At 36.8% G+C, this 23,966-nt stretch overlaps 1 protein-coding gene across 1 annotated transcript in view; it reads right to left on the bottom strand.

Moving 5' to 3' along the window:
- Positions 1–12,248, bottom strand: part of LOC114476909 (inactive phospholipase D5) — a 51,077-nt gene extending 38,829 nt beyond the window's left edge. Inside the window, exons 1-2 of the mRNA XM_028468911.1 lie at positions 12,245–12,248; positions 7,951–8,021 (exon numbers count right to left, since the gene is read on the bottom strand). Of these exons, the coding sequence (XP_028324712.1) occupies positions 7,951–7,956 (6 nt within the window). The 5' untranslated portion in view covers positions 7,957–8,021; positions 12,245–12,248. The remainder of the gene's footprint in view (positions 1–7,950; positions 8,022–12,244) is intronic.
- Positions 12,249–23,966: the final 11,718 nt, after the last annotated feature.

Raw genomic sequence — 23,966 nt, forward strand, 5'->3', positions numbered from 1 at the left:
TCTGGAGTCATTTACATAAACTTATAGCCTTCAAACACACGTAATATGTATTTATAATACAATTATATTGTCATTTTTAGTCACATAAAACAGTTATTATTTGAAAGCACTGAATGTTCTGCCATCATCATCATCATCATCATCATCATCATCATCATCATCATCATCACTCGCCTTCTGATTTTCTTCCTCTATTTAAAAAATAGATGTCAGCACCATGTAGTTTGCATTCAATATTACAAAATAATCTGAAGAAAATATATGAATATAACTAGCTAAATGTGTGGCTAAAAACTAAGACCAGACTTCAGTTGTTGACTTTTCTCCATCCCAAAAATCTAAAGTGTGCAAATGCACGTTACAAAATTTGAGGAGTTGCGCAGATATTTTACCGTCATATCTAACGACAAAGCCATGCATTCCACCGGGTTGAACAAGGAATACACCTTAAAACAGGGAAGTCTAGGCTACCATGGCAACCATTAGAGGCCTTTAACCTGATCAAATCAGTTACATAAATGAACCACTTCCTTGAGTAATCACTTTGTCACAATTTGTCAAACATGTCGACCTCCACAACCTCTACATCAGCTGCCAACCCTACTAGTTAAAGCTCATATCTGGAGTTTCTGAGAAATCTATGTTTATTTATGATTCTTTTCAAATGCGAAAAATTACCTAACTAGTTTTTTACTATGGTCTACTGCCGGTGGTCAATCATATACTTTAATGTATATAGAGTAAGTCCCGCCTTCATCCATAGACCCCTTTACAAATGCAAGAAAGCGCCGACTTCACCCAGCCAATAGGCTTCGACTTCCTGGAGCAGGCCACTGTCAATCAAAGTGAATGCACCGTCACAATAGCAAACCGGTATCACTGAGCAGCATCGCGTCATGGAGGAGCTCTACGAAACTCCAGTTACCCATCCCATGATTGCCAACGTATAAAGCTTCTACAAAAAAGAAAAGAAAAGTCCAGGTTTAAAGCTTGTTGATTAACGTCTTCGTGACCGCAACAGAATTCATCTCAGAGCTGCTTTTCAAAAGTGGAGGGACTTGTTACTTTTAAAAAGATTCCGAACGGACTAGAATTTGGCGACATCTCTCACCGACGGGTAATAAACATGTTTTAATCCAACGGTTTTGTGTAGGTTTTGTAGTTATGCTTCTGGTAGATTGGCAGAGGCAGGGGAGGAAGTAGAGCTGTTGAGGGCGGGACATCGAGATGTTCACTCAAACTCCAGATATCAGCTTTAATGTTACTGATAATAATCTTTCAGTTGCACTGTTGTTGCCATTTGGGTTGAGCATGAGAATCCCTTTAAGTGCAAGGTAGGTACTTATGAACATACGATAGAACTGTAAGTATTAAAGCAGACATCTATCTAACATTAATCCTGCCTTTCCTGATCCCAAACACAGCTTCTCTTCTGTTTTTCCCCCCATGTCTGCATATGTTCTTCTCAGGTTAACACTACGTATGTGAAATCTTAATTATAAAATTGTAAAAGGATATGTTTATTATTTTTGCGTACTTGTGGCTATTACCATCTATTCTTAGGGAAGGGTAAACCAGACTTTATTAGAGGGAGAGATATAAAAAGGGACGGCAGTGTTACGACCTAATATAAGGAAAAGGGAGTTAGATAGAACAATGAAAAGAAGAGTGAAAGCGAACTGTTCAGACATTATAAGATAAAAGTGAACAGAGGGAGTGAGTGTTTCTATTCTGTCACATTGTAAGCTCTTCTGAAGCCCCAGGCATGCCTGTGTCCACAACAGATGTGCACTTAAGAGCTGCTATTGGAAGCCATGGTATGGACTTGGACCACCAAGACCAGCCAGGCAGATAGGGAGCCAGCGAGGTCACCAAAGGAGGCCCAAGTTTTATACTCTGGGTGGAAGACGGGTAAACCTCAGACAAACTCTGGATCATTCAAAGGCTAAGACACAGAGGCAGATGATCTAATCCTGAAGTTTTTAAACACTCTAAAGTATGTGTCGGACGATATACAAAGTTCACAAGACAAGATGATATACAATACAGAGATCTTTTTGCAATGGGAAAAATAGAGTCAAATAAAAGCATGGTTATTTTTCAAACTCTGGCCGTACTTACATACACTCTGGGTGTGACTTTTTCAACTCAAGAGAATATAAAATACACAAGTTTTCCAATTTAATGGGCCTAAAATGCCACTATGCAAATAGAACTTAAAAAAAGAGCCAGTTAAAATGACTTAGGACAATATCGTGATAGCTTGTACCCTTGACAACAACATCTTGTGGCCTTTTAATATTGTGACAACTTGTCACACAAAACATTGTCCCACTCTTTCACTCAAGTGCTGAGCATATTGATAGAAAACACGATGTTAACAGGTTAGGAGATACATTTGATCACGCACACACACTAAATGCTTGCTCTGAGTAGCAGGAGCCAGGTTACCAAGGAAACCCATTCAGGTGTTTTGTTCCCTTTTGTGTGCTGAAGGCTTCTAGGTGTGTGTTTGTGTCATTACATATTTTGTGTGTATCTGTGGACTCATCTATCATTGCCTTGATGCTGTCGGGCAGAAAAATCATGAGCCACATGCTGCTTTAATGTCTTTTCTTCCTTCCTTTGCCACCAAACCACCTGTTCATTTTTCTAGTTTCTTTATTATCGTCCCTATATTCCCTGGTTTCATTCAACGCTCTCACAAATGGCACCAATACTGGAGTGGTAGGGCAGACTGAGAAATGAACTGGAGGAGTTAGAGACAATGACAGGAAACAGAGATGGGAAAATCTATCCGTGAAAGACTTGGGAGAATGTGAGGGTCGGCTATCTGATCGTCCAAGATGGATAAAATTACAGGAAAACACAATAACCATGTGATGTCATTATATAGCTCTGAGTCATGCTGCACATTGATCAGTGATTCAATGAAACAGCCAATAAAGGCGGACCAGTTCAGAGACGTACATGCTTGGTAGGAGATCTAGTGTTTGTTTCATGATAATCTTTGTAAGTAACATCGAGAGACACAGATTAATAGATACTTTATCCATATACTTAGACTCTCTGTTGTCTGACAATTGTTTAAAACTTTAAGTGTTTTCAGAAGAAAAGTTTTCCATTGATTTTTGTAGAGAAAAGCTGAAATGTAAGGACGCTGGGTTTTTAAGTTGTTAAAAGGATCCTTCATTGTTTTTACAAATTTGGCCTAAAATCTTTAAAATGTTCTTATTATAAGATATATGTCTAACAAAACGCATTATTTTGCACCATATTAGTTTATTAGCATTTTTTAAAAATGGGATTACTTTACCATTTTAAAACCTGTATTCCCACAAATTGAAATCACATAATTGATGACATCACTAGGCCCCATTTGCCTGCTTTTAGGTCATTTAGCAGCTTTTTCTATCAAAATGGCAATTTGTGCTACTTTTGGTTGCTTTAATTAATCAGGAAAAGTTAAAGATGTCTTTGGTTTACTGACAGAGGACTAAAACTGTTGTGACCCGAAAAAATAATCTCTGACCGCAGGGGGCGACAGTTCCAACTCTGCTGTTTGGTAGTAAACAATGAAGCACAATAAAGACATTATTTATTCTTTAATTGTTACCTGTTCATCCAACTTCCCCTCTGTCTTCTCTATTCCTGCTTTTCCCAATCAAGACCACAGGAACAATCTCAAACATGACAATCTATCCTAGAATGCACAACAATACTCTTACGTGCCGTTACGCACTCACTCCTGCAGCCAATCAGAGCTGGAGATCCTCGAGTGTTGCAGACCTGCACGTTTTGAGATGCTCAGATTCTTCAGGTTTCATTATGTGGTTTTCTGCAAAGCTGCACAAAGGTTTCCCTCAGCCTCAGGAAAGTGTCAAGTACCAGCTGGGTAACATGCGGCACTGTGGCTCTCCAGGAATCGACTTGTAGATCACTGATTTAGAGACTTACTGTAAGCTAACCTGAAAAACTATTTTCCGAGATCTTTAGATAAGTTCTAATTAAAAACTGGGTAAATATGAACCCTAGACACGAAGTTTGACAACCTATGGTCATGTTTTGATCTTTCTCAATTGGGGCTGGGCAAAAAAATTGATTTAATCGAATCTGTAGATAAAAACAATTTTTATTTTGCAAATTCAAGTTCAAGTTTTTTTTTTTTAATTTTAAATATTTTTCTTTTTTCCCACCACAGTTTTTTTGGACTTTTTTGCATTCCGATGTGAGCCCACCCCCTCTTTGTTTACTTTTGTTTACCCTTTGAGTAGGCTATATGTGTGCCACAGCCATGTTCAATTTTTTATTTGCACTATGCTGAGATGCTAAGGGAAGAGTTTATTATTTTTTAATAGTAATGTTATAAAATATGTAGTTATCTGATTTCTTTATCAGAGAATTTAAGCTACTGTGAAGTTGCTGTTGCACTTTTTCTTAAACCTGGGTTAAAGCTTGAAATTGTTGAATGACAGAGCCTCATTTACTTTTTATTTTGGGATTGTTCTATGCAAATTTCTGATGTCTGTAGTAATTTTTAAGTGCATTAAAAAAATCGAAAATTTTATTTTTCTTTAAAAAAATTGGAGATTTTTTTTTTTTTAGGTAGAATCGCCCGGCCCTATTCTCAAACAAATGTGACAAAATAAATACTGATGCAGTTTAAAATGTGATGTGTGCACACATACCTGTTTTTTTTTTAATATATAGGAATCACCTTCAATGACTTGAGAACTAATCATTCAATTTAATTCAATTGAAGTCAAGGAAACTTCAAAGGAAACATCAAAGAGATCACCAGATGCCTCTGATGAAGACTGTCAGTTGACATTTGAAACATATCAAGAGATCAAAGTGGATTTCCTAAAGAACAGTTGTCTGAATAAATGAAACCTTAACATACTATATCAGTTCAATTCAACTTTATATTCTGCCAATTACAACAATAGTCATCTCGTAGCGCTTATCAAAGTATAGAATTCTGAAGAAAAAAACCCAACAAGTCATGTATTCTTGTAAATCTTCATTAATTGTTTTCATGTACCTTTGGTAGAGAATCCAATTATTATTATTAGACTTTTAGCTGCTTCACTAATTTCTCCATATACAGTATGAAAAATACAACATGCTCATGGATTTTGTAAATCCTTGCATCAGCAATATTTTCTAGAGTAGATCAATATTATTAGCAAACATTGCTGCATAATCCAGGATCAGTTTTGGAGATTAAACCATGTAGGATGGTCATATTATTAAAAAAAAAAAAAAATCCCCTCGAGATTTTGGGGAGTATTGTTCAATATGGAATAAAACCTGGGAAAAAATATCCAATAAAACCAGGAAATTATTGGTCCATCTCATATAAAATATTTAGAGGTTAAGCCTCAGTACACAACCAGAACACCAACTTTTATTTGTTTGTAAGAGCAAATCAATTCCAATAAATTGCAAATGTTTATAGAGTCGTATTGATTATGTGCGTCTCTCAACTATCAAATAGAATGCACACTTGCAAAAACAACAAAGGAAAGCTCTGAATGCATTTCATGCCTTCAGAAGAAGAAGAAGCTTCCCAGGGAAGTTTGAAAGGAGCTTTACTGCTACAACTGCTGCTGCTGCTGCTGCTGCATTAAACAGACCCTTTTTTTTCATTTCAAAAGAACACAATCTGTTTTTTTAAGCTCACAAAGTGACTGCAGCACTTCTCATCAAACCTAACAGAATATTCCTATAATATAATATAAAGACAAGCCATTCTGCACAGTTTACCACAGACACATGCAGAGTGAATAGTATACACACTTTTCTAATTATTAATAAAACAATATTATGGACACACTGGTTTCCTGTGTGGACAACGATCCACAAAGTGCAGCATGACTAGGGTTGTGCATTGCCATGAATCTGACAATGCGATACAATTCACGATTTTCATGTCACGATACTATATATGCCGATACTAAACAATATTATATACATTGCGATATATTGTGATGTCATTAATGGAATGAAATATAATTAATTTAATTTTTTTTAATTGCTAGAAAGAGTAAATGGGAACTAATTATGATTTTTTTTGAATATTTTTTTTTTATTGAAAATAAAGTGCAATCAACTTCCAAGTTAAAATGCATTAAGGAGTGAGGTAGTTAAACAAGGTCTGGTGTGGTTCACTGACGTTTACGTGCTATGCATAATTAAATGTTTTTTTTTTTGTGAAAAAACATGAATAAAAAATATCAGTTTGGATGTTTTTTTAGGATCGATACAATAATCGTGCAGTGAAATATTGCGAAATATCACCGAATCAATTTTTTATTTTATTTTTTTACTTCAAGCCTTTTGTCACGGCAAATTTGCAGTTGACCTCATTTGGAGACATGATTTATTGCTCTGGTTGAATGATGGAGTCCAGGCGAGGCATTGATAATTTTATAAAAAAGATGTATTATAAAATTAAAGAAAAAATGAGTAAAAAAGAAGCTTCCATCCTGAAAGAATGAAAGGCAAAAGGCTCGTGGCAGAGCAAAAAGGCAAGACCCACTCTAACTAACAGTTTCACAGCTTAAGCTTTTATACAGATAACAGAAAAAGTTCCACCCTGAGGTGAGGAGAAGGAGGGAGTCAGATGCCCAACAGTGGAAACATTTGAGGATGATGAAGACGTTTATTTTATGAGGAAGATTGGGCGCCACTCTTATCTATCCTTGATAGTGTGTGTGTGCGTGTATATCTGCATGTGAGTGTGAGTTTTGGCCTTCAGCAGAGACTCTGTGTTGCACTGAGTACAAAACGATCTGTACTGTTTAATCTAACATGATTCAGCTGTTCAAAAGTGCAAAGAGTAATGGAGTCATCATGTATTAAAACATGACAAATTGTACACATGAACATACATTTGACGATATGATGATGAATATAAAAATTGCCATAACACTTATTATTTTTGGGGTCTTTGAAAATGAATTGACACACAGTTGGCATAGATTAGAAGTCCAGGTCAAGAACTGAATAGATTCTATTGTGAGAGGTTTCAGCTTTTATTAAGTTACAGTTTCCCAGTCAAAGAAACAAATTCGCCCACTTTTATGAAAATATTGATAATCTAGTTTAACTAGAAGGTTCGGCCCACACAGGTTTGGTGAAATTCAATGCTTGTAGTAAAATGAAACAATAGTAATAATAATTTAATATGGGTTTTTTTAAAAAATCAATATAAAGATTATTGTAAATGACAGAAAGCAAGGCCATTAAACCTTGATGGATGGATTGGCTTTTTTTTTTTTTTTATCAATACAATAACTGCGCTGTGAAATTATTACTATACATCAAATTTATATAGCGCTTTTCTGGGTACTCATAGTCAATAAATATCGCGATTTATCACCGAATCCATTATTTCTTACACCCTTAATCGTGATTATCACTGCATCACTCATACTGTGACTCTAAAGAGCCACTTAAAGATGACAGAGAACATATATGAACAGTTTACAGTGCAACATGAAGCTTTCAATAAAAATTATACCAAAAAAAAGGAAATTAACCCAAGAATTAAAAATGTACCGAGGGTTAACTGAATAAATACACTATTACAGAGTGCTTTCACGAAATGCAACTCATTGGAAACTATTTCAGCTCTCAGCTCTCATCAATCCACCAAAAAACTCAAAGCTGCCGCTGACTAATGGTTGAGAAAGATCAGCAACAGAACACACATTTTAAATGTAAATATTGTCCACGATCAAGTTCATTTAATCGTGATAACCAAGATTGCGATCACGATTAAAATTTGATTAATTGTGCCGCCTTACTACCAACCAAAAAAAAAAAAACATCAGCACTGTCACAGCTGGAAACCAGACCAAAGAGTTTAAATGAATGGATGAATGATGGATAATGGATGGATGATGGATGGATGGATGGAGTACCAGAGTTATCAATGCTTACCTTCATGTTGCATCCTTGGGTTGCTCTTCCACTTTGGTGTGTGTGTGTGTGTGTGTGTGTGTGTGTGTGTTCTCTCTATCCTTTTAGAGTCCCAGTTGAAGTCGACCCCTCTGCAGTGAAAACAAATGTGTGTGTATCTATCTCCTCCAGTCTCTTCTTCTTCTCTCCGTCACACTTTCCTCTCTCTCATCTTGTCGTATGGTGCTCGTTCCTCCCTCTCCTCTCTCCTATCTCTCCTCCCTTTTCCTCTGATAGAAAGCTCACATTTCTCTGTCCTCCCTTACAGACACAGACAGAGGGAGGAGGAGGAGATGAATAGATTTTTTTTTTTTTACCCTATCTCCCCCCTTTTTTTCTCTCTCTTTCTCTCCCTCTCTCCATCCTTTCCCCTTATTGTGAATGAACGTGATCTCATTTGCCCTTACTAGGATGTAATTAGCATTTACTATGTGATTACAACATTGTAATTATATTCAACAACAGGGAAAGATGAATTATGCAAAAAAAAAGAAAGATATTCAACATTTTAGTTTATCTTGAGTGCAAAAACATTAAGAATTAGTGACAATATTTATATTTATGATTCCTATACGATTGCCTCCTTCCTTTCTGAGTTCTCATAAATGTTACTGGAACCACATTGAAATGCAGAACAGATCCTCTTCTGGTACAAAGTGTAGATGGCAAAAACATTTTTTTGAAAGCCTGAATGTCCTGCAGCTGTGTAATGATGCACTTTAACCAACAGAGGGCAGCATTGCTTCCTATAAATCAGTGTTTCTGAGGAAGTTAAATAAGATTAATTAGAATTTAACTCAGAGAGGTGGTTGTCTAGTGTCTAATAAAGATTAGATACACCTCCAGTAATATAAATATTTTTTCCACAAGATTCCATATTAATACACAGATTTCCAACCTGTTTATTTCTGTTATGTACAACCAGTGCTGGCCCTAAGCAATATGGCACCCTGGGCAAGATTTCAGATAATAATCTTTAGTTATATAGAACTTTTCAAAAACAGGGTTTAAAGTGTTTTACACATATAGTAAAAACAATAAAAAGGCAATGAATGAGGAAATAAGGTGAGAAAATAGGACATATGATAATGAAGATAAAATATCAAATACAATTAAGTAAAATGAAAACCTGCAAGTTCATTTAATTTTCTTTTTTTTTTTTTTAAATATTATGTTTTCTTTTTCAGGATATTAACTTTGATCACTTGTCATATTTCGACTTCCATGTCAGGAGAATTTCAAAGTACATTTAAAAAAAAAACTTGTCTGAATAAATGAAACCTTAACATAAAATGAAAACCATCAGCCAATAAAGAGAAATAAAATGATAATGTAAGAGCTAAAAGAAGATAGTGTTCCTTTGCATGATTGTAAATTACGCTATCGATTAGATATCTTCACACAATCCTCTTCTTGTCTCGAACCATATATTTTATCTTTAGAAAACCAACCCAATCAAAATAGTTACCTAAAAATAAACGTAATAAAATGTATACAAAAAAATGATAAAAATGCTTAACATTATATAAATACTATGGCTCGGACTAATTAATTAATTACAGAAAAATAACTCACACAAACAGTGCAGAACCTTTCTCATTTCACGACTTCCTGGTACACCCATAAAACTGATGCTATGACTACAATATAAGAAAGGGGAAAACCAGAGGGAATCATTGCTTTGCTTTGTGGGCGTTAATTTTAGTTTATAATAACACCGGATGGAAAACAAAAACCCAGTTGTGTGCAAATTGTGCAAGAAAAAAAAAAGAGTAAGTTTGTGCTTTTTTAACAACTTGTACAGTGCACGTTGGAAGTATGTATTCATATAGTGGGAGGGGCTTAAGTAGAGTTGTCAATTATGGCCAATTATGGATGTTACTCATTTTAATGTATTTTTTGTTTGTGTTTTTCTGGAGTCATTATGTGTATTTACGGTTTAAAATGATCTATTCAGAGAGCTCACGTGAAATTTTTGAGACGCTGACGCTAGCATGGCACAGTAATGTAGACGGAGGAGGAAGTGGACTCCATGACCCGTGATTTAAAGGAAATAATTAACTTAAATACATTTTAGCAGTACAAAAACGTTTTTAATATTAGTTTTTCATTTTGACCTTCTTTTTATGTCATGAACCGGAACCGGAAGTACCGAGAGGGAGCCATAATCTTAAAATTAAAATGAATGTTTTGCAACACCAAATTACTCCAAATAGCCCAAATGACTCCAGTTTACTACTTCAGAAATGAACTCCAATCAGCAATCAGAATATTCTTCATTCATATTTGCATGTTCTGTTTGCACTCAGTGATGAAAATAATAAACATTTTGTTGTTTAAGCTCATATATTGTTTTCATTGATTCAATCAAAATCCATTTAAATTGGTAAAAACGTTGCTTCTCATGCCAAATATTGTTAGGTGATTAATTTAGATTAATCTAAATTAATTAATTACAAAGTCTCTAATAATTTGATTATTTTTTTAATCAAGTCCCACCACTAATACATACCATCCATCCATCCATCTTCTTCCGCTTTATCAGGGGCAGGGTCGCGGAGGCAGCAGTCTCGGCAGAGATGCCCAGACCTCCCAATCCACGCACACCTCCTCCAGCCGTTCTGGGGGAACCCCGAGGCGACACTAGGCCAGTTCAGAGACATAGTCCCCCCTCCAGCGTGTCCTGGGCCTTCCACAAGGCCTCCTCCCAATAGGACATGCCTGAAACACCTCCCGAGGGAGGCGACCAGGAGCCATCTGAAACAGATGCCCGAGCCACCTCAGCTGGCTCCTTTCAATGTGAAGGAGCAGCGACTCTACTCCGACCTCCTCCCGGGTGACTGAGCTTCTCACCCTATCTTGAAGGGTGCGCCCAGCCACCCTGCGAAGGAAACTCATTTCTGCCGCCCGTATGCGAGATCTTGTCCTTTTGGTCATTACCCAAATCTTGTGACGTCGCTCGGTATGGCGCACCCGGGGCCCCACCCTGGAGCCAGGCCTGAGGCTGGGGCTGGAATAGGAGCGCCTAGTGGTTGGGTCTTTGCCCACGGGGCCCGGCCGGGCTTAGCCCAAAAGGACGACGTGGGCCCGCCCTCCTGTGGACCCACCACCCGCAGAGGGAGCCGTAGGGGTCGGGTACAGAGAGGACTGGGTGGCGGTCGAGGGGGGGGTGCCTCGGTCTGCATCCACAGCTTCTGGCTGTTGGGACATGTAACTAATACATACATAAAATAAAAATTGTAATAGTAATTTAAGGTATTATAGTAAGAAATGATAATTAATTACCAAAGCTAAACATTATATTATCTAGAGTTCTTTTTATGTGCTTCATGTGCTTTGGCTATAAACTTGTAACTGCTGATATATTCCCACATTTCACTGAGATCTCCAGTCAGGTTGTGACAGTCTGGAAAGTTTTAACACAGATAAACGACACCAGCTTATCAACGCATTTTCACATAACTGGGACTAGCAGCAGCAGATGGTAAGTTGTTACAGGGAATGCACAGGGGGCTGTCAAATACTTTATCAGCAGTGTGGAGACGAGATAGGAGCTCCTATTGGAGCGAAGAGACAGACGCTCAAGTTGAAAAGAAGCTCAAGATTTGTTCTCACAAATTGGCTCCTAATATGTCAAATCTTGGTGTAAAATCATCAAAACTTTGAAGCCCATGCAGTCGCACATCAGTCAGGGTTATTATAAGTAATCTGATTGGATATTGGTTATTGTTGAATTAGGAAGTAAGAAGAACACAGTGTGTCCCACGCAATAATTTTGTCTCAAACGTGATTTTCTGCTTACGAGATAACAAAATACATCACATTAATTCATTTAACCATGAATGTACAGCAGAACTAAGTAACTTGCGCTTAGCGTTCCCCCTAAAGGTCCCTTTTGGTTATGTCACTGTCGTAAAAACGCTTCACCCCCCACCACCTGCCCCACCCCACAGCGACATGCACACCTTTGCTCTCCCAAGACGGTAGCAACCGATCACTGAAAGATCCTAATACAACAGTGACACTAAGGGTGCTTTCACACATATAGTCCCATGTGACCATGTGAACAGTATGAGGAAGAGAGACAAGTAAAATAAATGAATGATGTGGGAGTAAGACGGAAGGGAGTGAGGAAATGTGTGTGATGTGTTTGTTTGTGTGCTGACAAAACGGCTCTGAAGATGGATGAATGGATGGATGGATGGATATTTGTGTGTGTGCTGCCTGATGGAGTGCTGGGTTACGAGTTTGTGTGCATCCATGTGGCTGTATCGACGGTGTGTGTGATTGCTGTGTGCTGCTGCTGAGCTGTCACTGCATGGAGTTGCTCCGTTTTATGGACAAAGGTCTTCTCTGCCATTTTTTTTTTTTTGCAGGCTCCGCCATGATATAAGTTTGAGAAAAGTTAATTTGTAGACAACCATGTCATAATCAAGCATTAGTTTATATTGGGCTGCCGTAAAGCAGTACGTCGTACCACCGGGTCGGAGGTAGGAAAAGTTGCAAGTGCCGTTTTCTGGCCAGAGACAGCAGGGGGAGATGAAAGACCCCCCAATCTCCCCATAAACACTTGTATTACCCTCATATGGACTATGAGAAAGATTTATTAAGGTGCAAAAGTTACTTAGTTCTGCGTTAAAGATCATGTATGAGACTCTGACACCATCTGATTTACAACCTACAAGTTAATTGAATATCACACCAGCAGGTGAGATATTCAGTTAGCTGTTATTGAATTTGATAGTGTTACATTTTACAGTACTACATATGCAACACATGCTGTGTGAGCGTCTGCCTGGTTTCTTGTTTCAGGAAGAAGCTTTTTTTCATCTTCTGTAATGTTTTCTGACAGAGCCGATAACAAAAATACTAAGAGAACATGCATGTTTCCCCACCACCAGAGATGTAAAGAGTATGATATTTACTATTCAAGTAGAAATACTGTTACTTGTTTGAAATTTGTACTCAAGTACAAGCAAGTCATAGATTCAATACTCAAGTACAAGTAAAAAGTAGCTCAAAGTAAAAGTTGTTTCTTTTAGGGATGTCCCGATACAACTTTTTCACTTCCGATACAATACTGATATTGCAGCCTTGCGTATTGGTCGATACTGATATTGATCCAATACAATATCAGCATGAATCATACATACTTTTATAACTTATTTTGTAGTGTGGAATGGCTTGATCAAGTGACGTTACTCAAACAGAGAACAATAGTCAGCAACAGTAGGGATGAGAAAAACTGACTCATATATTCCTAACTAATTGGTTACATAAGATTTAACCATCAACATAATATCTACAGTATTCTACAATTGATTTTAGAAGCAGTCCTATTAAATCCGATATTTGTTTTCTGGCTGATATCAGACCGATATCCGATATCAATATTGGATTGGGACACCCCTAGTTACTATCACCCCCCCACGTTTATTTATTATTATTTATTTTATGCATACTGTAAACATATCATGTAGAAACATAACAATTTAAAATAAAAGTTTGTCAAAATGTACAATTCTTTTTAAAAAATAAAAAAAAAAAAAACATAAAAAAATCTAGTTCAAAGTAAAAAAAAAATCTCAGGCTCTAAGTATAGATACATTCAATGTTCAATGGATGAAATGGAAATTATAATAGAAATAAAAACCGTAACTATGGTTTATGCTCAGTAACGGTTGGGTGTGGAAATGTAATGAATAACTTTACGTCTTTTAAAACGTACTTAAGTAAGTTAAATTACTGATTTAGAAATATTCAAGTACCCATAACAACAACTCAATTACAGTAACGTGAGTGAGTACTTGTAATCCATTACCTTCACCTCTGCCCACCACTAAAATCTTAAAACTGGCTCCTATTCAACTACATAATGGGATTTTTTTCAGATTTATGATTCTGCCTCTGATCCATTTTGGCTTCAGAACGACAAAAACACAGTGAATCGACATTTTGCTGCCTTGCTGCACAAAGTCAGAACCAAAACGTGTGTATAAACCTCTTTTTTCTTTAATAATATTATTTAAATGTGCATTTTACTCCATATTATTGTTTGAGTGTTCCACTGTGAATATTGTACAAGAAGTTGCCATGTGTATGAATTAAGCTGCTTTGCTTAAACAAATTTAAATGAACTTTAAACGTTCAAAAGCCCAGGCATCCATTAATGTTCTGCTGCTGCTGCTGCTGCTGCTGCTAAAGTGAAGTGAAGCTGAACTGATGCCAAGCTGTCAAACAGGAAGCCAAAACCCACCGACATCACATCACTTTGTCTGATTATCAAACGCACCAGAATGCAAATAAGCTTGTGTGGAGAAGGATCAATTGTATACATTAGCAATATGCTTAGCCGGATTAGCCACAGGTAAATAAATCTCATATTTTGAAAATGTTTTTCACCATTTAATTATGATGAGTGACGTGTGTTATTGCGCATGTGCGTGTGTCTGTACTGTAACGTCTCCCTTTTATCTGACATATCAGAGCCGTGTAATGTAACTGTGAGTAATGTGAATGTCTTTGTGTCTGTTGTTAGACCTTTTCCAGTCCTGAACCCTCAATAAAAACTAGAAATGCAATCAGAGTGAGAAGTTGTCTTCCCTGTAAGAGCAAAGCTTTAAAAGTCTTCAGGGAGACTCTGCAGAATGCAGCTGCTAACATAGCTGTCAGCTGTGGATTCATTACCTGGTGTAACACAACTGTAAGAGCTGATAGTAGAGGGTGCACAATGCCTATCCACTCATATATTAACGCACATACAAATGCAAAGATTCCTAATGGTCCATTAAATGCACTCAGTATTTTACGGCTGAAAGCATCCTGCACAGCACGGGAATGCATGGGAACTGCAAACAAGTCAGCACCCACACTGCTTCTTCGACCACATCCAGATTCAAGTATTAAATGACAATCTTCTATTGCATTTCTTTGTTTCAAAGCTGCAATATTGTCATTCTTAAAAATCAGCCTGATAATAATAAAAAAAAAAAATAAGTAGTGGACATAATGAACAGACAATGTGTTCCAAATCATACTGTAAAGAGAAGAGATATATTTCATATACTGAATATATTTAATTAGCTTAAAAACCTCCAGGGTGTGTATTATGTGTTTCAGTAACTGCATCTTACTCAATCACTCACTTTAAATAACTTCCTGTCTTCTCAGAGTCACTGTGGCGGTTTAAAATTTGTCATTTTTGTTTTGAAACAGACATTTAATGGATTATGTTTTTTTCTATTTTCTATATTCTCTACTGGGAAATCTCCCTGTTACTATTGAGTGTGATGACTAGTAATATATTAAAATGTCATAATGCGTCTATAAAGGGCTGTGCTTTCACCTGCTGTATGCAAAATGTTCCTGTTTGTGTGTAACATGGTGTTTGGATTTCTTGCCTCAGACCAAAAACATTGACTTTAGTTCAATTAGGATTCTAAAGTGTTGTGATCGTATCGGACAATGTCAGACCCTCTTTGCATTGTTTCTGTGATCAACTCTAAATTGTCTCTTCAATCAGGATGACGGTGCAAATCGTGATTATCCTGTCATGACTTTGCATCCCCAAGGGTAATTTATCTAATGTTGTTTTCAGATTAATATGAATATTAAATGATCATCAACCTGAGCTGTTAGATATTGTGGAGATATCCTCCAGTACACGCAGAAAAGTAGCAAAACTATGTGGTCACTGACCGGATAACAGGCTGACATCTCAATGTGTGTTTGATATAAAAAAATAAAATAAAATAAAAACCTTAAAATGCTCTTTACACTCAATGCTGCATTGCTGCCTAGCCTGATTATTCAAAATATTATTTATTATTTATTATTTATTATTTATTATTTATTATTTTTGTATTTTTTTTAAATTCTTTTTATTTTTATTTATTTTTTAAAAATATATATTTCGATGTACAAAACTATTAACTGGAGACTCACAGTGACTCCTTACATCCTACATTGAACTTACAAAAACCTACATAAAAGCATAAAAAGAACATAAAGTTAATACAAATACAAAAGAAGGCCATTCAAACGTCAGATCACATGGAAAGCTTTGAATACTTACGTAAATGTGATTCATTAGATTTCTGTTTTTCATAAATTTGCTAAATATACTTTTTGTCATTGTCATTCTGGGGAATTCTGTGTAGAATTTTGAGAAAAGAGATTATTTAATAAGATTTGGAATAATAAGGTTGTGACACCACAAAATGTGTAAAAAGTAAAACACTTTCCAGATGTACTGTGTATGTATATATATATATATACACGCACAGTATGACATCCTAGGCTGGGAGATATTCAATTATCATTATTAGCTCACATAAAAAAGCTTACAGGTATAGTTTGAATGCAGAGTTGTTCCTGTCAGACCTAAAACTGATTCTCTAAAGCGAGCATTGTTAAAAATGAGTCCACTATCTGTTTGGTGGTGAGCTTTCTGGTCGTATACCACTTGTTTATGCATGTGTGCCACTGACAGGATGATTCATCAACTTCAAACTTGTGCAAATGGAGCTCACCACAATTCCTCCAGATTTAGAGAAATTATTATGATATAAATGACATATAATTTTAAAGTCACCAAGATGAGACAGGAGTATCAAAATATGTAAAATCATGGTATTAAAACTAGTGTTATCTTATCACTGATCTTTTCAAACAAACTAATCAGTGTTGGTCTGTATTATAACACACATTAGTCTGCAGTGATTGAAATGTTTGTTTACCCAAATTAGTACCATTCATATTCCATTAAGCTGCAAAATTAGCACTGAGTGAATATGTGACAAAATACCTAAAGTCAGCAGTGCAAATTGAATTAATCAGGTCGACATTAATCCATCGCCATTCAAGTACTTCACCAGATGTCATGTTGATTATTATCTCCAAACCACTCCACATTCCCTTCAGTCTGAGCTCAATGTCCAGCCCAATCTCTCCTTTCAATCGATTGGCTTTTAAAGTCGTGATTGTATCTTAAAGCCTGGTGCTATCATCACACTGATCCTGCTGCTAAATTAGAGCTGTTGAGTCCAACATGTGGTATAAAACTGTGTTTCTCAAACGGGGGTTGTTGATGGCCCCACAGGGGGTAGAGAGAGAGAGAGAGAGAGAGAGAGAGAGAGAGAGAGAGAGAGGAAAAACAAATGAAAACATTAAAAAAATATTGGGTTTTATGATGTTTAGTTTTAGTTAAAAGTGATAATCGTACTAAATATTACCAGCAACTCACAAAATGACAACGAAATAAGAGAAAAATATACTGAATGATAAAAATAACAGACGAACGTCAATAAAATACACAAAATGGCACCAAAAACACACAAAATGACAAAAAGAAATGGCGATAGAAATGATCTTGATTAGAACATGAAGTGATAATACAAAAGTCATTCTTGGTCCCTCGTAAAGACGACAGTAAATGATAAAAACTAGAAATAAATCTAATCAGGAGGCACTAAATACTGTTTCAATGTGTAATCACTCATTCATTCCATCATTATTTATGCTCTATAGTTGTTTTTTCAAAGAATTCTGAGCAAATTGTTGTAGTTGGACAAAGGGAAATACTTGCACTCAAAAGTCATTGAAAGGGGTACTTGGGCAGAAACTGGTTGAAAACATCAACAAATGCCAGTTGCATATGATTATGTTTATTCTGCAGATTTGGCAAATCTACTAAAGTGTTGATTCAGGTGAATTTATCAGCTCATATGATCATATCTACAGCTAACTAACCTGATTAAAATGCACCAACAAAACACCATTGACTCTTGCTGTATATTCAAACCAGATAATAGAGAATGGAATGCTTTTATTGTCATCATACACAATGTATAACTTTTGATTATTCATGCTGGACTCAGATTTGAAGCCCCCTCCACCCGTCTCTCCTGCACTCAGACTTACGTGCTCTAGTTTCTCTCTCCTGCGCAGCCAGACGCCGGCTGAGTATTCCTTCTGCTGCACTGCTGTTATGATGGAGTTGGCTGTGCTCCCAACAGGGAAGCCAAAACTGAACCCCTGACCCCTCTGGTCCTGGCTGGGATGAGCTCCCCGAGCCCCCCGTGTCTCCATAGGGGATAGGTTGAGTTTGGAGGATTGTAAACTTTTCAAACAATCGACGAAAATTTCAGATCATCCAGTTGAAGAAAGTCTTGTTTTTTGCATGCACTGTGCAAAATGTACCCAGATGTTGTATAGTCATTCACATGGTCATCATACCCACAATATTAGAGAATCCTTATCTTCACAGCTGCTTTTGGCAGTAGTCCTCTGGCTCTATGAATCATTCAAGGCAAAGAGCTTCTTCTACATCTCAGAATTCCTCCTTCCATGCCAACCCAGAGCAGACAATACCTTTGTTTCCACTTCAGATCAGAGACCGTGGGGACAACCGACACCACTGATAGGACTTCCACCGACTCAAGCTTCCCCCAGTGTAAGTTAAAGCAGATAAGTGGACGGAATGGGAAGGGAGGGGAGGGGTGGAGAAACATGGAGAAAGAAGGATGGGGGACAGCTGAGGTGATGCTGGAACTGACTCGGTGAGTGATAAACAAGTGAAACCTGAAGCTAACGGTGCTGATATATTGATTAATCTTCTACATTATTTATGGTTTTGTCACTTTTAGACTTCCTATAACTACCATCCAGTTCCTTCACGTGTCGCTTTTTCAAGTTTTTCCACTTTCTTTCCTACCTCATACTTACCTACATTGACATTTTTCAACAGATTTTCCAAACAGGTGAAGTCGTTTTTTAGTTTCTTTGATGCTACACAAAACCTGTGGCTGTGGCGGCTACACCACACACACTCACATCTTGGCACATCACACCGGAGTGGTGCAGTGAGGCTGCGGTACATCTATTTCTCCTTTACTTTAGCGTTTGCCATCCTGGCAGAGAAGCAACAGAGCTCACACACTTAAATGGCTAAAGCTATAGCATCAGGCACACCCATACATACTAATGTACTACTCCTACTAAGTCTGATGTCAAAATGAGTATGTAGTGCGTTCACATTAGATACTATGCAAAGATTGAATACACCAAAAATACCCAGATGTGTACTATATCGGGACATTTCCTAAGTATGCACACTAGTCATACTCAACCGCCCCATGATGCATTGCGAGCGTAACGTAAAATTGTCCTGGGACCGGGTTCAAGCTAAAACTCGAACATCTTTTCAAAATAAAAGCATTTCTTGTTGTCTTTCATCAGGTTTTTTTTTAACCCTTTTGTAAATAGGGCTCTTGTTTTGAAGTTACCCGGAAGTTTGGTCAGTAGCACAATGACGGGTCTCCCAAAATCTCAAAAATGCATGAAATGTGTTTCCATGAGTTTTATGAATCAAATGACCACATGTTGATATTCTACTTCAGGGCTCTCAAACTCATTTTGGCTCAAGGGCCAAAAATTAGCTGGTTTTAGGTGGGAAAATAAATGATTTCAACATAAATGTGCCCAAGTTTGGACTTCCAGTTATAAATTAGACATAAAGTAATGAAGGCAACAGCAATATCAAAGCAATAAGTGATGGATGCATGTCCTTTGATGTATTTTGTTTTTTGACCAATTTTTACTTAATTTGGGAAGATTTTCAACAAAAACTGAATTATGGCCCCGGGCCTTGAGGATGATACGTGTTCTACTTGGTCACTTTCTCAGTTAAAATGCTTTCAGAACTTTCAAAGATGGAGAATCAACAGATATATTTAGCATCAGTGTGCTTCAGGTTTTTGTCACTATCGTTTGGGAACTTGGTTGTATACTTCAGTGGAAAGGATCATCATTCTAATCATACTAATATTACATAGTAGACAGTATGTACTCATTGAGTACATTGTAGTATATAGTACGCGTTCCCACTTTGATGACGAATTTGACACGGCACTAAGCTGGAGCAGCGCCTTCAGGAAGCTCTCTGCCGTGATTGACATGGAAACAGACACGCCCACAAAGGTGAGCATTTCAGCATCCTTCGTGCAGTGCTATGTATGTATTTTCTACAGTCTATGTATGTACCGGCGAAAGCCCCGCCCCCACGCTCTGTCTCGTGTTTATAAAGCAGCATGAGCTCAGCTACGTCATGGGTGTGATGAGGGCGGGCTGTCCTCTGGCCCTACGTCACTGTGCGGGGAGGAGGAAGTCAGTGTCCCGTCTATAGACACGCCCACTCATGAATATGCATAAGTAGGCCGCAAATCAGCCTGTTTGTGTAGAGTTGCTCAGAAAGTGACTTTTCAGAGGCTAAAACTCTGAAAAACAGGCAAGTTTGGGAAAATAAACAACAAATACTTGTGGTTCTTAGAACAAATGGAGATTGGGTGAAAAATAGCATGACATGGGACCTTTAAGACTGAAATACTGACGATTGAAGATTTTTCTTTTTTTAATTGTCAAAATGATCAACAACTGTAGTTTGTTGTCATGTGTTTGGGGATGAGTTTAAAGTTAGCTATTTTATTTTAACATACCTAATTACTGTAGGCTGTTCCTTTTTTTGACAGGTGGCCCCTCGTGTTTTTTAGGCCGGGCTACTGGACTCAAAACGCCACTCACTTTGTTGTTGTCCTTGTTCTGCTTGTTATTGTGTACACTAGTTAAAATCGCTATTCCTCTGTTATTCATGAACAGATCGGGCTGAAATCTGGTAGGTATAATCTATGGATGTGTACGCATCAACGCTCAGAGTCTGATTTTTGATTTGGGGCCCAGGGGGCCCCCAATAAGCCCCAAAAGAAAAAAAAGTAAGTCAATTTCTCATTTATTTGCGAGTCAAATGGGGACCATTACCCAGTACGTGTCATTTTTCAAATGACTACTCCTCGGTTAGTTCGAGTTAGACTGGAATGCAGTTTGGTATGAATACTCTATAAATAAATATGATGACACGATCAGGGCCCTTTTTTAAAAAATGAGGCCCGGGGGCCCACACCCTATTTCCAGTCATTTCCAAATTTATGGGAACATAGTTGTGTGATTCTTTCGTTTCAAAGGTAATTCAACGTAGATTACAATTATGCCTCACACAATTCGATTAGGGGGCGCCTTTTTTTGGTAATTTCCATTAAAGTTATCAGGATCATAATGTATAATCTCAGAGCTCACAGTGAACAGCTGATCAGCTGTTATAGTTGGTTAGTCAACTTTGTAATAAATAAACTTTACGACTCACTTTTAAGGAAAATATGATCAAATATGAATATTGTGTCAATTCTTATTGGATTCAAACTCCATGAACCTTATATAAGAAACAAAGGCTTTACTTTCAAACAGGAGTTTAGGAGCTCAGCTGTTCAACAAGACTTCTCAGAGGGTAGATAAAAGTACACATTTACAAGCTACACAGTTAATGCCCCAACGTTTCTCAGTCATTGAAAATGTGAATGTGAAATTACACACTTAAGATTTAGAGCAAGCGTATGTAACTATATTAAACAATAAATCATAAAACTGCCATTATGAGGTGAGGATCAGATTAATTTCCTTTGAGGATGGAGGGAAGATGTTGCTTCATTAAAGCAGTAAACCTGATTGATCAGTGGAGCACTTTATGGCACATTATCGTCATGTTGCATGGCAAACACACAGACAATCACAGTCCAACACCCACAATATTTTTATACTCAAATAAATGTCAATATCTGGCCAAAGCCTGCAGAAGAAGACTTTTTATTTAGTCCTCAATACTGCATATTACTGCAGAATTACCTGAATTTTATTTTAATATTATTTATTTATTTTGTATCCCTCGGACAGAATAAAAGCCCCATCTCTGACCGTTGCCCCCCAAACAATCCTGACAAATAACACATTTTTAACGTAACAGGGAACAAGTAACCTCATGTTTCATATAAAATCAAATATCCAAAAACTAGATTACACTAATCACCTGCATAAAAAACTAATTTTAAAATGCAGGTAATAGTGAAACATTGTTTGCCATCTACGGGAAACGGAAAACAGGAAAATAAACGAAAAAACATACAGTATATACAATATTTAATAGAATGGAATTATTAATGATACCAAAGGGATTACATGAATAGATGGACCTGCAAACTAACAGAAAGCCAGTGGTAAATCTCCCCACTGTTAAAAACATAAAATGATAGTCATTCTACAAATCAGGCATAACACTTGAAGGATGTGTGCATTATTTACCTGAGTGCTTGGTTATTATACTGACTATTATTATTATTATTAATAATACATTATGCTGTCTATTTTGTGACTGTTTTTACATTGTATTTTATAATGTTTGCTGTACAGCACTTTGGGCACTTGTAGCTGTTTTGTAATGTGCTATATAAATAAACCTGACATTGACAACCTGACATTATTGTGCATTTGGTGCACAACAAAACAATTTTACCTCCTGGTTCAAACCTAACCTAACAACATCCTGTTTGGGGAGGGACAATTAACCCTGTTCATGTTTTAAACATAACAATGTAGGTGTTCTTGATAAATAATAAATGATAAATGCATAAAAGTCAGTGTTATTTATCATTGTTTCTTGATTAGTTAACAACCCCTCCTGTCCTGCATCTTAGCATTACATCACCTGATTATCCAACATCCCATCTCAAGCTGACCATTCGTACATAAATCTTCCAGCTGATGTTTTATGGTACACACTGTATATGTTCATTTCCCCAAAGAAAAGCACTAATGATTGCACCACACGTTGATGACCTTTCCCTTACAGAGGTCCTCAGAGATTTATCAGCTCAACATGTGATAGTCAGAATCAATTATATCCAGCTTAAATCATCATTCCCAAAGATTAAAAAAACACAATACAAAAAGAAGCACCTTACCTCCATTGTTACTGCAGTGAATAATTTAACCACCCCAGTCTCATGTAGAAATAGGAGAGAGTGTTTTATTCTGCACCTAAACGCTTTGTTAAATACAGCTGCTGATGTCACAACCGTCTGGAGATGACCCAAATGAAAAGAAAGGTTAATGGACATTTCTCTCTTGAGTGTGAAGATTAAAGATCTTCAATTAATCAGGTCTTCAGGACGTAATCCTCTACATTGAGGCAAAGAGGATGCTTTTAAATTATAATAGGATTTTTACCTTTTGCAGCGTTCAAGTCTTCATAACTTCTATATATTCAATTGATACATTATTTTATCCCCTGAAATACAAGTGTCAAACTCAAGGCCTGGGGGCCAAATCTGGCCCCATTAGACCATCCAATTGAACCTGCAGGAGAAAGTTAAAAAGTAAAAAAAGTAAAAAAAAAACATAAATTACTGTCTAAATAACAAATAATTCAGTTGTAATAACTTAACAAATCCAATTAAACTCTACAATATTTTGGGATCACAATTTTATCATGCTTTTATCAAATGAGTGCAGTCATTTAAAATCTCAAAACTCAATTGTCCTGAAATTATTTCACATAATTTCCCCAAATTAAAGAAAAATTGGTCACAAAATCAATTAAATTCAAAAGAAAAAGTCCTGCAGGGACTGATATCATATCTGTCACTTATTGCCTGGATATTGTCGACACCTTACATACTTTATGTATCATTTATACGTCGTGTAAAGTGAAAACTTGGGGGACATTAATGTTAAAATTGCTTGTTTTCCCGCCTAAAATCTACACATAAGATTGAATTACTTCATATTTGGCTCCTAAAAAGTGTTCTCAATCAAGTGAGTTTTTGTCTCTGAGACAAATTTCCATTGAATCTGAAAAACAGAAATAAACACCTTGCTTTTATTTATTTTATTTATTTCCTCCACAAGTTTAAACCTACTGAAATATGCATGTGATAACTCCTCATTTGTGGCATTGTTAGTATGTCAATGGATTTAATATTATCTATTTTTAACTCAACAATGTTGATTTTTTTAGGGGACATTTTGAGAAATGTGTTTTTCAGTCTGAGCGATATCACAAGAGTCCGGCAGGTGGCGGTAATGAGCCTGTGAGCTGGTGACTGGTTACCGACTGT

Source organism: Gouania willdenowi, chromosome 15, assembly GCF_900634775.1.
Source record: "Gouania willdenowi chromosome 15, fGouWil2.1, whole genome shotgun sequence".
NCBI classification, from domain to species: domain Eukaryota; kingdom Metazoa; phylum Chordata; class Actinopteri; order Blenniiformes; family Gobiesocidae; genus Gouania; species Gouania willdenowi.